At 42.0% G+C, this 15,391-nt stretch overlaps 1 protein-coding gene across 1 annotated transcript; it reads left to right on the forward strand.

Annotated features, from left to right (window-relative positions):
• The first annotated feature begins 9,520 nt into the window (after positions 1-9,520).
• Positions 9,521-15,114, forward strand: LOC113751822. The gene is made up of 6 exons (XM_027295975.1): positions 9,521-10,388; positions 10,578-11,158; positions 11,912-13,406; positions 13,482-14,126; positions 14,240-14,591; positions 14,700-15,114. Exons 1-6 carry the CDS (start codon positions 9,521-9,523, stop codon positions 15,112-15,114), a joined length of 4,356 nt encoding a protein of 1,451 aa, XP_027151776.1.
• The last annotated feature ends 277 nt before the right edge of the window (positions 15,115-15,391 follow it).

A 15,391-nucleotide genomic window follows, 5' to 3' on the forward strand; every position in this document is an offset into this window, starting at 1 on the left:
TATTTCATTTACGTTTGCTTTTATTAAGTTATTCTTTTATGGGGTATGTGTACACCTCTTGGCTTGTAATAGATAGGGTTTGGAGAGCATTTTTATTCATTTTTTCTCTTCCCCATTTGTTTTAGTTAGCAAATGTAATATGTTCATTAGCTTGATTGCTTGCTTTTGTTGCTACGTGTTAATTTGCTTTGTTAGGCTCTTGCATTTAGTCGAGCATGCTAAGTGTTATGTGCTACGTCTTTATAGGTGATTGGCATGTCTACTTGCTTTTTATAATCATAGATGAATACGATGGATGAATGCGTCACCGTGGCTAGTCCAACGCTGGTCATGGTCTTTCCCCTCGAACTCTCGCAAGTCCAATGCTTGTGAGAGAATTTTAGAAAAGGGCTAGTCCACTGCTAGGCCCAATAGGCCGTCCCCTCTCGTTAGTACATACTTGCATGTCTCATTACATTTCATACATTTTTCATAGTTTTCTAGCATTTGATATGCTCCTCCAATCCTTTTCCCTTCATTTTAGGTTTTTGCATCCTCATGCTAGTTATAGGGTACATTTGCTTGAGAGTCCCCTTTCGGTAAGGGAAACGAGTGAGTGTGGCTACAAAATAGCCTTAGCACGCTAGTTCTTCCTTCTAATCAAAGGGAAAATTAAAATCGTGAAGTTAGAAGTCATTCCCGTACCCGACTTGATGCATTCCTCTAGGTTCATACACTCTCATTTTTTTATCATCACTTCCTCACTTTCTTTATCCACATTCTCTCACTACTTATATTTTTCTCAATCCACATGCCATGTTCGCACATTTTTCTTCTTTCCCTATCACTTATTTATTTTCTACCTCACAAATTGCACCCAGTTGCACTTATATGCATTTACTACCATTATACCTTTATTTTCTCAATTGGCACACATGCACTTTTCTTACATCTGCGCACATGCACTTTTCTTACATTTGCACACTTGCACTTACATTTGTTTTTATTTTATTTTGCATTCTTCTTACATTTTCACACTTGCACTCATATTTGGGTCTTCATTTGCATTACCCGTGACCTCTATGAGAATTTTCCTTATTGGCTATCACAACTCATGTGATTGGGACAAAAAATCCTCATAAGAGACATTTTAGATTTAGGATTGCATTTTTTTTCGCATCCATTAGTCATATCCGACATGCAACACATACTTTGGGTAGAAGAATTAGGAAAAGAAGGGCTAAGTCACGCAACTAGCTTTGGCTAGGGTAAGGGAGTGCCTTAGGCTTTGCCTTTGCCTTCTCCCTTCTCAAATGTGACCCCCGCTCCCTTTCTTTGGTTACGTAGATCTAAAAATTCTTTAAAAAGGGTTTGTTTGCTTTTCTTTCCAAAAATCACTTTTTTTGGGGTGACTTGGTACACCCTAACTCTATACCAAGTGGCGACTCCACTTTTCATTCAAAAAATCTTTTTTGAACTATATTTTGGGTCAAATCGTCGCATTTTCGAGTCCCATTTAGACCCACTTTCTTTGTAAATCAAAAATCATTTTTCAAATCAAAAATTCACTTTTTAAACCATTTATTTATTTATTTTTCTTATAAAAAATGGGGCGCGACAGTTGGTGACTCTACTGGAGATTTCCTAAGTGGGTCCAAGCATTTGATTTAGCTATTATTTTCCTTTTTTCTACCCTTTTTATGCATAGCATTTGGATATTAGGGTTGCATTTTCCATTTTAGGACTTTTGCCTCGAGCGCGTATCAAACTACTCCCTCACTCACGTATGTATGATTGGTTGTTTGGATGTATGTTGTACTTGTTTTATCTCGCACTTTGCATTGCATTTGGGGGGGGTGTCACCTTTTGAACCTCGCATTGGTTCTCAACCCCTTCCCTCAAAATAGGGAACACTTCATACGTGCATGTTTATTTACTGTTATCCGATTTTATTTTATTTTCGTGGGCTCTTTCCCACACCGCCTTGTAGGACTAGGAATGGTTTCTCTAGGTATGTGGATGGTGTGTTCTGCGCCCATAGCAGTACCTAGGGGATCGCTCGAGCCACCGACCGAGGGTCTTGGGATTGATGACCCATTCCCTTAGGTCTGAAGGTTTAGGGACCTTTTTAAACCTTATCGAGTTTAGTTGCATTAGTAAACCCCAGCCTCATGCATCCATGTTAGAGTTTTCCTAGGTTAGAGTCAGCCTCACCCTTTTAAGCACATTAGGCACGAGGGAAGGGGTTCCACCCCTTTTACTTGCTTTTATTGTATTTCTTTTCTTAATTGTTTCCAATATGTTATGTGTACTATCAATTGCACTAACCATTTCTTTGTTTTCTTGGCCTGCATTCATGTGCTTTAGCAATAAGAGGCCTCTTTGGCACTCTTTTAGTGACTTACCCACTAGATAACTCACATGTTTAAATTTCAGTCATTACACTTAATTTTCAATAAGTACATTTCATTTTAGACCTTTTCCCCCCGATGCATTATTTATGTCCTTTAGGCCATATTTGTCACATATTTATATCGCTTTAATAAATGGCATCATGCATTAAACCTTAGAAGGAACGCCATTTAGGCAATTTCATGTTAGGGATAAGCCAACCCTATAATCCCATGGGTATTTAACCCTATTTTTGGGATCTGCACGTTTACCCTTTTTGCAAAATAACCTAAAGGGTAAAATCCCAAGGTAACAGTATCTAAGTGAATTCCCCATCCAAATGACGCAGTGTCGAATGCTCAACCAAGTCCCCCGAGAGCTGATTCAATGGAAGAATAACCTATCTTATGAGATTGGGGGGCTATTCCAATATGTGGGGCATCTACCAAGCCTTGTCGACATAATACCCAACGTGTCTACTATCCAAGCATTGATCAATTATTGGGATCCGGATGCCTTAGTTTTTCGGTTTGGAATGTGCGAACTCACCCTAACCCTAAAAGAGTTAGAGGGATTGTTGCAACTATCGGGAAAAGTCAGTCCTATGATATACCCGAGCGGGGGAACGAGATAGCAGTTTTGCAGATTTTTGGGATTGAGGAACAATAGCTTAGACCAACACCCCGACGCTAGATCTTGTCCACCGAGATTTTTATATGACCGGTTTGGGGAAAAGGAGTCCTTTGAGCGCCATCAGATCGATTTCTTTATAACAAGGGGGCAATGGGAAGAGAAGCGTGTGCAAGCTTTTGGTTTGGTTTTGATCAACTTATTGATATTCCCTCAAAGGCATGGAAAGGTGACATTTGCAACAATCAACATGATTCAAAGTCTTTTTTTAGGAATTCGTGGAACAACACCAACTTTGATACTCGTTGTCATAGCGGACATCTTCTCAGCCCTTACCAATTGTCAAAGGAAAGGGGGTTTCTTCTATGCTTCAAATTTGATACTTCAAATGTGGATCATGGAACATTTGGCGAAGAGATCACTTAACCCTTTGGGTTCTTGTCTCTCAGTTGAGAATTGGATTGGTTCACATCGAAAGAGTCAGCCACTACTACCGCGTGATGTCGTCAAGCCAGTTTATTGAGGAGTTCAACAATTTGACACCAGAAAAGGTGCAGTGGGTTCTAGATTGGACCAAGGTTAGGCACCCAACTTTTAGGACCACTCAACATGACTTCATCCCTCTAGTTGGAGTTAATGGTTTAGTCGCCTATATTCCACAAAGGGTTATGAGACAGTTTGGATACCCGCAAAGCATTCCTATGGTACAAGGGGTTGAAGATCTCAGATTGAGTACGGTGACCGAGAGTCGAAGCATGGTATTAGAGACTTGGGAAAATTTGCAAGGTCTTGAGAATTTGCACTTGGAATTGGTAAACAAGGTAGCACCTGCAGTTATGCTTGGGTACAATGAATGGATCAAATAAAGGGTGGAACATGATAGGGCAAGGCAACAATCAGCATCAGCCAATCCCGAAAAACAAATGGAGAAGCTAAGGAAAGAATTAGAGGAATCTCAAACCCAACTTATAATGGCCAACAAAGTTTTAGAAGATACCCAAGTGCAGTTGAGGAGGGAGAAGAAGAAGAATGAGAAACTAGAGAAAGTCATAGACGCCCTTGATAGAATTAGGGAAGGAGCTCGTAAGCTCAGTTTAGGGAGATCTAGAGAATCACAAAGTACAAGTCTCTTGAGACATAGGGATTTTGTAAACATGGTTACTAAGACCATTGACGAGGTTGTAAAGAAAGATTGAACTCTTCCACATTTTATGAGAAGCTTTCCATTTCAAAGTTCTAAATTCACTTACAGGTTTGGAAATGAGATTTTACCCCGAAGGCTTGCATCATGCTAGGCCTACCCTTGGCACAAAAAGGGTCCCCCCCATAGGACATGCATCTGAATTGTTTGAATAATCACTAACTCATGTCTTTTTCTTTTTCTCCTTTGAATCAGTTGCAGAAATCTAGTAACGATTGGTTTATCTAAAGATGTCTTTTGCATCCTCAGGTAAAGTTTCAAAATAGCTTCTCGAAAAAGCTCCATTATTATGCGATCCCGAAGTAAAGCCCAAAGGAATCGTGTAGACATGAGTACTCAGCCAGAATCGTCTGATAGAACTGTTGCAACTACCCAGCCGGAAGCCACAAGTCCCGGGGTTCAGTTGGCTGAATTACTCACCAAATTTGGGGAAATGGCATCTGAGATGGCCGCCCAAAAGAAGTTGATCGACGAGCTCATTAGTAGCGGAGTGCAGCCCGAGTCTGCGCCCGTCAAACAACCGGAATCCGAACCATTTGTCATTCCTCCAATTCAAACCACTTTTGAAGGAGTTTTCAACCCGCAGTATACTTATACTCAAAATCCTCCGTTCTATCCTCCCTATGAGCAAGGATTTCAGCCTCAAGGTGGTACAAACATGCCTCTGGATCCACAAGCTTTTTATCAGACTACCGCAGAGCCTGTTGTGCCAGAGCACACTGTTCAAACCAAGCCAGAAATGGGAGAGTCGTCTGCCCCAGTTGATATGAAGTTACTTAAGCGGTTGGATCGTTTCGATGAGTTCATCAGGAAAAGCCAAGGTTTAAGCAAACAAGGGGTGTTAGACTACAATGATCTGTACCTATTTCCAAATGTACAGCTGCCCGCGGGGTTCAAGACCCCGAAATTCAATAAATATGATGGTACAGGCAACCCTAAGACACACTTGCGTTTGTTTGCCAACAAGTTGGGCAGACCGGTGGATGACGAAAACTTGCCATTAAGGTTATTTCCAGAGAGTCTAGAAGGAGACGCCCTCAATTGGTATTCAAACTTAAAGCCAGAGGAGATGAAGACTTGGCTTGATCTGTCCAACGCCTTCATCAGACAATACGAATATAACTGCGAGCTAGCACCGACCAGAACTACTTTGGAAGGCACCAAGAGGCGACCATCTGAGGATCATAAGACATACGCCAAAAGATAGAGGAAGATAGCTGCCAAGGTTGAGCCTCCGATGACCGAAGATGAAATTATTCGCACTTTCATAAAGGCGCATGATCCTCCATACTTCGAAGAAATCTTATGTATGACCGAGTGTTCATTTGCTGCGATTGTGAATAAACTCGAAGAGTATGATGATTTTGTGAGAGTCGGGAAAATTGTTAACGTCTCTGCCCTAAAATCACAAGTAGAAACTTTGCAAGGGTAAGGGAGCAGTGGAAAGAAGCCGCAGTTTAAAAAGAAAGAGGAGGATGCAACTTTTATCTGGAACCAGAACCCTTCACCCAAACCCCGATACCAACACAATCCAACCTACCAACCACATTACCCTTATTATTCAAACCCGCACCATGTATATACTACCAATATCCATCACCCTCGATCTCGCCCAAGCTATCCTAACCCACCTTTAGCCCCTTTTCAAATTTCTCAACCAAATCCACCCCAAAACCGACCTCGCCCTCCATATAACCCAAGATTTTCTCCCCCAAATAGACCTGTTTATAGCCATCCTCAACCTCCTGAACCTTACAACCAAGCCCGTAGCCGTACATTTATCGATTTAGGCAGGCCTCAATGGCATCATGCATTAAACCTTAGAAGGAACGCCATTTAGGCAATTTCATGTTAGGGATAAGCCAACCCTATAATCCCATGGGTATTTAACCCTATTTTTGGGATCTGCACGTTTACCCTTTTTGCAAAATAACCTAAAGGGTAAAATCCCAAGGTAACAGTATCTAAGTGAATTCCCCATCCAAATGACGCAGTGTCGAATGCTCAACCAAGTCCCCCGAGAGCTGATTCAATGGAAGAATAACCTATCTTATGAGATTGGGGGGCTATTCCAATATGTGGGGCATCTACCAAGCCTTGTCGACATAATACCCAACGTGTCTACTATCCAAGCATTGATCAATTATTGGGATCCGGATGCCTTAGTTTTTCGGTTTGGAATGTGCGAACTCACCCTAACCCTAAAAGAGTTAGAGGGATTGTTGCAACTATCGGGAAAAGTCAGTCCTATGATATACCCGAGCGGGGGAACGAGATAGCAGTTTTGCAGATTTTTGGGATTGAGGAACAATAGCTTAGACCAACACCCCGACGCTAGATCTTGTCCACCGAGATTTTTATATGACCGGTTTGGGGAAAAGGAGTCCTTTGAGCGCCATCAGATCGATTTCTTTATAACAAGGGGGCAATGGGAAGAGAAGCGTGTGCAAGCTTTTGGTTTGGTTTTGATCAACTTATTGATATTCCCTCAAAGGCATGGAAAGGTGACATTTGCAACAATCAACATGATTCAAAGTCTTTTTTTAGGAATTCGTGGAACAACACCAACTTTGATACTCGTTGTCATAGCGGACATCTTCTCAGCCCTTACCAATTGTCAAAGGAAAGGGGGTTTCTTCTATGCTTCAAATTTGATACTTCAAATGTGGATCATGGAACATTTGGCGAAGAGATCACTTAACCCTTTGGGTTCTTGTCTCTCAGTTGAGAATTGGATTGGTTCACATCGAAAGAGTCAGCCACTACTACCGCGTGATGTCGTCAAGCCAGTTTATTGAGGAGTTCAACAATTTGACACCAGAAAAGGTGCAGTGGGTTCTAGATTGGACCAAGGTTAGGCACCCAACTTTTAGGACCACTCAACATGACTTCATCCCTCTAGTTGGAGTTAATGGTTTAGTCGCCTATATTCCACAAAGGGTTATGAGACAGTTTGGATACCCGCAAAGCATTCCTATGGTACAAGGGGTTGAAGATCTCAGATTGAGTACGGTGACCGAGAGTCGAAGCATGGTATTAGAGACTTGGGAAAATTTGCAAGGTCTTGAGAATTTGCACTTGGAATTGGTAAACAAGGTAGCACCTGCAGTTATGCTTGGGTACAATGAATGGATCAAATAAAGGGTGGAACATGATAGGGCAAGGCAACAATCAGCATCAGCCAATCCCGAAAAACAAATGGAGAAGCTAAGGAAAGAATTAGAGGAATCTCAAACCCAACTTATAATGGCCAACAAAGTTTTAGAAGATACCCAAGTGCAGTTGAGGAGGGAGAAGAAGAAGAATGAGAAACTAGAGAAAGTCATAGACGCCCTTGATAGAATTAGGGAAGGAGCTCGTAAGCTCAGTTTAGGGAGATCTAGAGAATCACAAAGTACAAGTCTCTTGAGACATAGGGATTTTGTAAACATGGTTACTAAGACCATTGACGAGGTTGTAAAGAAAGATTGAACTCTTCCACATTTTATGAGAAGCTTTCCATTTCAAAGTTCTAAATTCACTTACAGGTTTGGAAATGAGATTTTACCCCGAAGGCTTGCATCATGCTAGGCCTACCCTTGGCACAAAAAGGGTCCCCCCCATAGGACATGCATCTGAATTGTTTGAATAATCACTAACTCATGTCTTTTTCTTTTTCTCCTTTGAATCAGTTGCAGAAATCTAGTAACGATTGGTTTATCTAAAGATGTCTTTTGCATCCTCAGGTAAAGTTTCAAAATAGCTTCTCGAAAAAGCTCCATTATTATGCGATCCCGAAGTAAAGCCCAAAGGAATCGTGTAGACATGAGTACTCAGCCAGAATCGTCTGATAGAACTGTTGCAACTACCCAGCCGGAAGCCACAAGTCCCGGGGTTCAGTTGGCTGAATTACTCACCAAATTTGGGGAAATGGCATCTGAGATGGCCGCCCAAAAGAAGTTGATCGACGAGCTCATTAGTAGCGGAGTGCAGCCCGAGTCTGCGCCCGTCAAACAACCGGAATCCGAACCATTTGTCATTCCTCCAATTCAAACCACTTTTGAAGGAGTTTTCAACCCGCAGTATACTTATACTCAAAATCCTCCGTTCTATCCTCCCTATGAGCAAGGATTTCAGCCTCAAGGTGGTACAAACATGCCTCTGGATCCACAAGCTTTTTATCAGACTACCGCAGAGCCTGTTGTGCCAGAGCACACTGTTCAAACCAAGCCAGAAATGGGAGAGTCGTCTGCCCCAGTTGATATGAAGTTACTTAAGCGGTTGGATCGTTTCGATGAGTTCATCAGGAAAAGCCAAGGTTTAAGCAAACAAGGGGTGTTAGACTACAATGATCTGTACCTATTTCCAAATGTACAGCTGCCCGCGGGGTTCAAGACCCCGAAATTCAATAAATATGATGGTACAGGCAACCCTAAGACACACTTGCGTTTGTTTGCCAACAAGTTGGGCAGACCGGTGGATGACGAAAACTTGCCATTAAGGTTATTTCCAGAGAGTCTAGAAGGAGACGCCCTCAATTGGTATTCAAACTTAAAGCCAGAGGAGATGAAGACTTGGCTTGATCTGTCCAACGCCTTCATCAGACAATACGAATATAACTGCGAGCTAGCACCGACCAGAACTACTTTGGAAGGCACCAAGAGGCGACCATCTGAGGATCATAAGACATACGCCAAAAGATAGAGGAAGATAGCTGCCAAGGTTGAGCCTCCGATGACCGAAGATGAAATTATTCGCACTTTCATAAAGGCGCATGATCCTCCATACTTCGAAGAAATCTTATGTATGACCGAGTGTTCATTTGCTGCGATTGTGAATAAACTCGAAGAGTATGATGATTTTGTGAGAGTCGGGAAAATTGTTAACGTCTCTGCCCTAAAATCACAAGTAGAAACTTTGCAAGGGTAAGGGAGCAGTGGAAAGAAGCCGCAGTTTAAAAAGAAAGAGGAGGATGCAACTTTTATCTGGAACCAGAACCCTTCACCCAAACCCCGATACCAACACAATCCAACCTACCAACCACATTACCCTTATTATTCAAACCCGCACCATGTATATACTACCAATATCCATCACCCTCGATCTCGCCCAAGCTATCCTAACCCACCTTTAGCCCCTTTTCAAATTTCTCAACCAAATCCACCCCAAAACCGACCTCGCCCTCCATATAACCCAAGATTTTCTCCCCCAAATAGACCTGTTTATAGCCATCCTCAACCTCCTGAACCTTACAACCAAGCCCGTAGCCGTACATTTATCGATTTAGGCAGGCCTCTAGACCAATTGTATGACCAGTTGAAGGCCGCCGAAAAAATTGGTATGGCACCCCCTCCGACCTATCCATATGGCATATTCGCTAGGTATAACCCACAAGCCGTCTATGCTTATCATTCAGGGGCACCCGGACATTCAACTGTTGATTGCAAGGCTCTTAAGCATAGAATTCAAGATATGATTGAAGCCGGAGAGATTGTAATCAGGAAAAGGGAGGCACAAGGGCCGAATATAAATAGGAACCCCTTGCCGGAACATACTAATATCATTGGGGTCATTCTGGACGACGCAGAGTATGAGGAGCAAGTCCAAAAATTGGCAAGAGAAGTTGAGGTGTTTGGGGTCACAGACCAACCATTTGTAATAGATGTGTCATTTGAGGAGGATAAAAGGTCTTTTATTTTGGATCTTACTCTAGCTGAGAGCGAGACTTTGGAGCCAGTGGTCATCGAATTCCCAGAGCAGGAGCCTGTTCTAAGTTTGCAGCGAGTGCCATGGAACTACGATAAACCTATCATACAAATTGGAGAAAAGTCAGTTGCCAAAGAAGAGGTGTCAGTGGTCACTAGATCAGGGAGGATTGCAAGTCCGTTTGGAGCTACCGTTCCGATTCAAACAAATAAACCTGAGCTGCCCGCTAAACCAACAATTACTGAGAAGGAAGTCTTGAATTTTCTTAAAAGGCTCCAAAGAAGCGAATATAATGTAGTCGAGAAGCTAAGCAAGTCGCCCGCCCAAATATCCATGTTGGATCTGCTCTTTTCTTCGGATATGCATAGGGATGCGTTGCTCGAAGTGTTGACTAAAGCTCAAATCCCTAAGGACATTTCAGTTGCTAATTTCTCACATATAGTTGGGAGTGTGTTATTTACAAAACAAATCACTTTCTCTGATGATGAATTACCGGCAGAAGGCATTGGACATAACAAGGCTCTGTACATAGCTGTGAGGTGCAACGGAAAAATGTTGCCAAAGATGTTGATTGACAATGAATCTGCGCTTAATATCTGTCCTTGGAGTACCTTGAAAAAGCTAGGGTTGCAAGATATTAACCTGAGGCCTTCAGGGACCATAGTTAGAGGTTTTGATGGAGCACAAAGAGAACCTATAGGAGAAGTGGATTTAGTAGTCGAGATGGGGCCCGCACAGTTTCAAATAGCCTGCCAAGTTATGCACTTTCCTAGTGTTTACAATGTTTTGCTTGGAAGGCCGTGGATTCATAAGTCCGGAGCTGTGCCTTCTTCATTGCATCAATTGTTGAAATTCATAGTAAATGACAAATTGATAACTATATTTGCCGAGGAAGATTGCCTCGTGATTGCTAATTCTGGGTCCAAAGAAGATGGTAGCCGAAACGCCACAGTGACCCCTCATAGCACAGCTGATATCGTCTCCGTAAGTTGGATAACAAAAGAGGAACGAGCTCTGTCAAAGGCCAGTGTCATGATGGCTAAGGAAATGATCCGCGGAGGATATGAGTTTGACAAAGGGCTGGGACGTGATCTACAAGGAATTCTGAAACCAGTAAAAATTGTGGAGAAAAAGGATTCATTCGGTTTGGGTTTCCGACCAACCGCTAAAAACATCAAAAAAATGAAGGAATGCAAGGGAGTAGAGAAAGAAGGCAGGCAAAAGGCCTTTGATATTCCACCATTACATTATACTTTTCCACGACCAATCGAGGTGATCACGTCAGAGATTAACCCAGTTGACGAAATCGAAACTAGTTTGACCCAATTGTTCGTTGGGGCAACATTTGAAGACAGTTTCCCAGAGGCCGAGTTTTCCAACATCCCTGAAGGATCAATTTCCAATTGGACAGCCGAGTTCCTGCCCATTCAGAAGGAGTTTCGGTAAACCTAAAGGGGTTTGTCATTCATGCGAATTCATGAAAATACTTCTGCATCTGTAAATAGCTAATGAAAGCATCTTTACCTTTGACTAAAATATTGCACATGTAAATATTGTTAAATTTTCATTTCATTTCCACTTGCTTTCTTTTTGTTTTCGCTTTCAATCAAAGGTTTTATGAAAATACACAAGTTGTTCTTGTCATGTTGTTTTGTTTGTTCGTTGGTTTATATTTCTGTTATATTGCTTGTTCATTTGTTTGTTGTATGTTTGTTTGCTTATTATCCCACATTCGTTAATTCTTTCAGATGGCCAAAAATAAAACTATTCGACCCTTTGGATATCACTATTCTGGAATTCAATAATGACAATCTCTATATCACTCACGACTTGGAGGTCTGGGAATCCGAGCTCCAAAGCGAGAGTGATAATGAGGAGGTATTCGATTCTTTTGCAAAGGACTTTGAACAATATGAGGAGAAACCGAAACCGAACCAGGAAGAAACAGAAAAGGTTAACATTGGCACTAAAGATGAAGTTAAGGAGGTGCAAATTAGTATTCATTTGAATGAGAGGCAGAAAAAGGAGATGCTTGAATTCTTGACTGTGTTCCAGGATGTATTTGCATGGTCCTATGATGATATGACTGGTATTTCAACTGATGTGGTAGTGCATAAGTTGCCCACAGACCCTACTTTTCCACCCGTAAAACAAAAATCCCGAAAATTCAAACCAGATATGAGCCTCAAAATAAAAGAGCAAATCGAAAAACAACTCAAAACCAACATTATCATTGTTTCCCATTACCCTATTTGGCTTTCGAATCCAGTCCCTGTTCCAAAAAAGAATGGAGAGGTACGAGTTTGTGTTGATTACAGAGACCTCAATAAGGCCAGTCCTAAAGATGATTTTCCTCTGCCAAATATTCACATTCTCCTGGACAATACCGCTGGGCATGAGATTGAATCTTTTTGTGATTGTTTCGCTGGATACCACCAGATTTTGATGGCAGAAGAGGATAGGGAGAAGACTGCTTTTATCACCCCTTGGGGCACATTTTGCTACCGAGTGATGCCATTTGGTTTAAAGAATGTCGGAGCTACTTATCAAAGGACCATGACCACCCTGTTTCATGATATGATCCACCGGGAGATGGAGGTCTACGTGGATGACATCATAATCAAGTCTAAAAGAGCAGAGAACCATTTGGTTGATTTGAAGAAGCTGTTCGAAAGGTTGCGAAAGTACAATTTGAAGCTAAATCCTGCGAAATGCGCCTTTGGGGCACCAGCTGGTAAATTGTTGGGCTTCATTATTAGTAAGAGAGGCATAGAGATAGATCCAGCAAAAATTAAGGCAATTCGAGATATGCCAGTGCCGAAAACTCAGAAAGACGTGAAAAGTTTCTTAGGAAAGATCAATTTTATTGGGAGATTCATTGCCCAGTTGACTGCCACATGCGAGCCGTTGTTCAAATTGTTGAGAAAGAATGTGCCTTTGTACTGGAGTGAAGAATGCCAACAAGCTTTTGATAAAATCAAGGACTATTTGTTACATCCGCCAGTCTTGGTGCCACCCAAGCCAGGTCGACCATTAATCATGTACCTATCTGTGCTTGAAGAAGCAGTTGGTTGTGTCCTCGGGCAGCATGATGACTCTGGAAGGAAGGAGCAAGCCATTTACTATCTAAGCAAGAAGTTCACGCAGTATGAGGCTAATTATTCATTCATTGAGAAAAGCTGCTGTACATTGGCCTGGGCTGCTCAAAAGCTGAGACACTACCTGTTGAGCCATACCACTTATCTTATTTCCCGATCTGATCCTTTGAAGTATCTCTTGGAGAAGCCGATGCTAACTGGACGTCTGGCTAAATGGCAGATAATTCTCTCAGAGTTCGATATTGTTTTCACTTCACAGAAGGCCGTCAAGGGGCAAGCTATAGCTGATCATTTGGCAGAAAATCCAAGGGATGATGATTATCAACCACTTCATACTTATTTCCCTGATGAGAAAGTCTTATTTGTAGGCGCCACGGACGATATAAGTGAGCAAAGCCCTGAATGGAGGCTTTTCTTCGATGGAGCTTCGAATTCTCTCGGAGCTGGAATTGGAGCTGTTTTGGTTTCACCCGAAGGGAAGCACTACCCTGCCGCTTCCAAATTGCAATTTGCTTGTACAAACAACATGGCTGAATATGAAGCCTGCATTTTTTGTCTCAAAATTGCTTTAGAAATGGAAATCAAAGAGTTGATAGCTTTCAGTGATTCAGATTTGCTCGTGCACCAAACCTTGAAGCAGTGGATAACCAAGGATTCAAAAATTTTGCCCTACCATAGTAGTTTGCTCACTCTGGCAAAGCAATTTCAAAATTTGGAGTTCAGACATCTCCCGCGAGCCCGAAACGCATTTGCTGATGCTTTGGCCACCTTAGCCTCTATGATCCAGTATCCAGATGAATTGAGGATCGAACCAATTCAGATTCAACTTCAAGACAAGCCTGCCCACTGTTGGGTTGTAGACAAGTCCTCTGACAATATTCCTTGGTATAATGATATTAAGGAGTTTCTCAAAACTGGGTCTTACCCTCTGTATGCTAGTACAAAGGACAAGAGTTTTCTGCGTAGAATGGCTTCAAATTTTTTCTTAAGTGGAGAAGTTTTGTATAAACGAACCTCAGATTTGAACCTGTTAAGGTGCATTGATGAAGACGAAGCTCAATATATGATGAAAGAAGTGCATAGTGGCGTTTGTGGACCTCACATGAATGGCCATTTGCTAGCAAAGAAAATCATGAGAACCGGATACTTCTGGTTTACTATGGAGCGTGACTGTATAGATTTTGTCCGGAGATGTATAAAATGTCAAATGCACGGTGACGTTATACACGCTCCGCCCATTGAATTGCATAGTATATCGCCCCATGGCCCTGTTCAATGTGGGGTATGGACGTGATTGGTACAATTGATCCGCCCGCCTCGAATGGACATCGATTTATATTGGTGGCAATTGAGTACTTTACCAAATGGGTTGAAGCGGAGTCATTCAAACATGTAACGAAGAAGGTAGTTGCCAATTTCTTGAGAGATCACATCATCTGTCGCTTTGGGGTACCCGAAACGCTTATTACAGACAATGCCAAGAATCTGAACAATGACATGGTAGATGGACTATGTGAGCAGTTCAAGATCAAACACCGCAACTCTGCCATTTATAGGCCTCAGATGAATGGAGCTGTAGAAGCCGCAAACAAGAATTTGAAGAAGATTATCCGCAAAATGACTGAAAGGCATCGCGATTGGCATGAAAAGTTGCCTTATGCATTAATGGCGTATCGGACTTCTATCCGGACATCGACTGGGGCAACGCCATATTCACTCATGTATGGAATGGAAGCTGTATTACCAGCTGAAGTTGAAATTCCTTCGCTACGAATCCTCATGGAAGCTAAATTGGAGGAGGCTGATTGGATAAAGCAGCGCCATGAGCAATTGACTTTGATCGATGAAAAGCGGTTCAATGCTATCTGTCATGGTCAGTGCTACCAGAAACGTGTGGCCCGGGCTTACAACAAAAAAGTCCATCGGCGTGCATTCGAAGAAGGTGACAAAGTACTAAAGCGAATTTTGCCAATGCAAGATGAGGCTAAAGGCAAATTTGCTCCAAATTGGCAAGGGCCGTTCATTGTCCAAAAGGTATTACCTGGCGGAGCACTTATTTTGGCAGAAATGGATGGACGAACATTCCCTCAACCCATCAACTCAGACATGTGCAAGAAGTTTTTCATTTGATCATGCAAATTTTCTTTAGAAATTCATACAAACGGCGAAATGCAAGTCAGGCCATCTTCTTTTACACTTAAAACATTTTATCTCTACTTGTCCCCTTTGAGCCATCAGAATTGACAAATTTTCGCTTGATAACCCCTGAGAATTGCAAACCCCACACTGGGGCAAGTTTATTTTGAAAGAGAGATGATCAAAAAGAAAAGAGAACCCCACACTGGGGCAAATTTAGTTTTTAAAGAAAAATGCAAAAGTGAGGAAAATGCAATGAAGAAAATCCCGA

This window comes from Coffea eugenioides, chromosome 11, assembly GCF_003713205.1.
Source record: "Coffea eugenioides isolate CCC68of chromosome 11, Ceug_1.0, whole genome shotgun sequence".
Taxonomy (NCBI): domain Eukaryota; kingdom Viridiplantae; phylum Streptophyta; class Magnoliopsida; order Gentianales; family Rubiaceae; genus Coffea; species Coffea eugenioides.

Bases quoted from the DNA above. Each gene is read 5' to 3' on its own strand.
- LOC113751822 (XM_027295975.1), top strand. From the start codon at position 9,521: ATGGCACCCCCTCCGACCTATCCATATGGCATATTCGCTAGGTATAAC. The intron at 13,407-13,481 runs GAGCTTCGAATT...ACCCTGCCGCTT, and splicing joins ATGGAGGCTTTTCTTCGATG to CCAAATTGCAATTTGCTTGT. The intron at 14,127-14,239 runs GATACTTCTGGT...TTGCATAGTATA, and splicing joins AAAGAAAATCATGAGAACCG to TCGCCCCATGGCCCTGTTCA.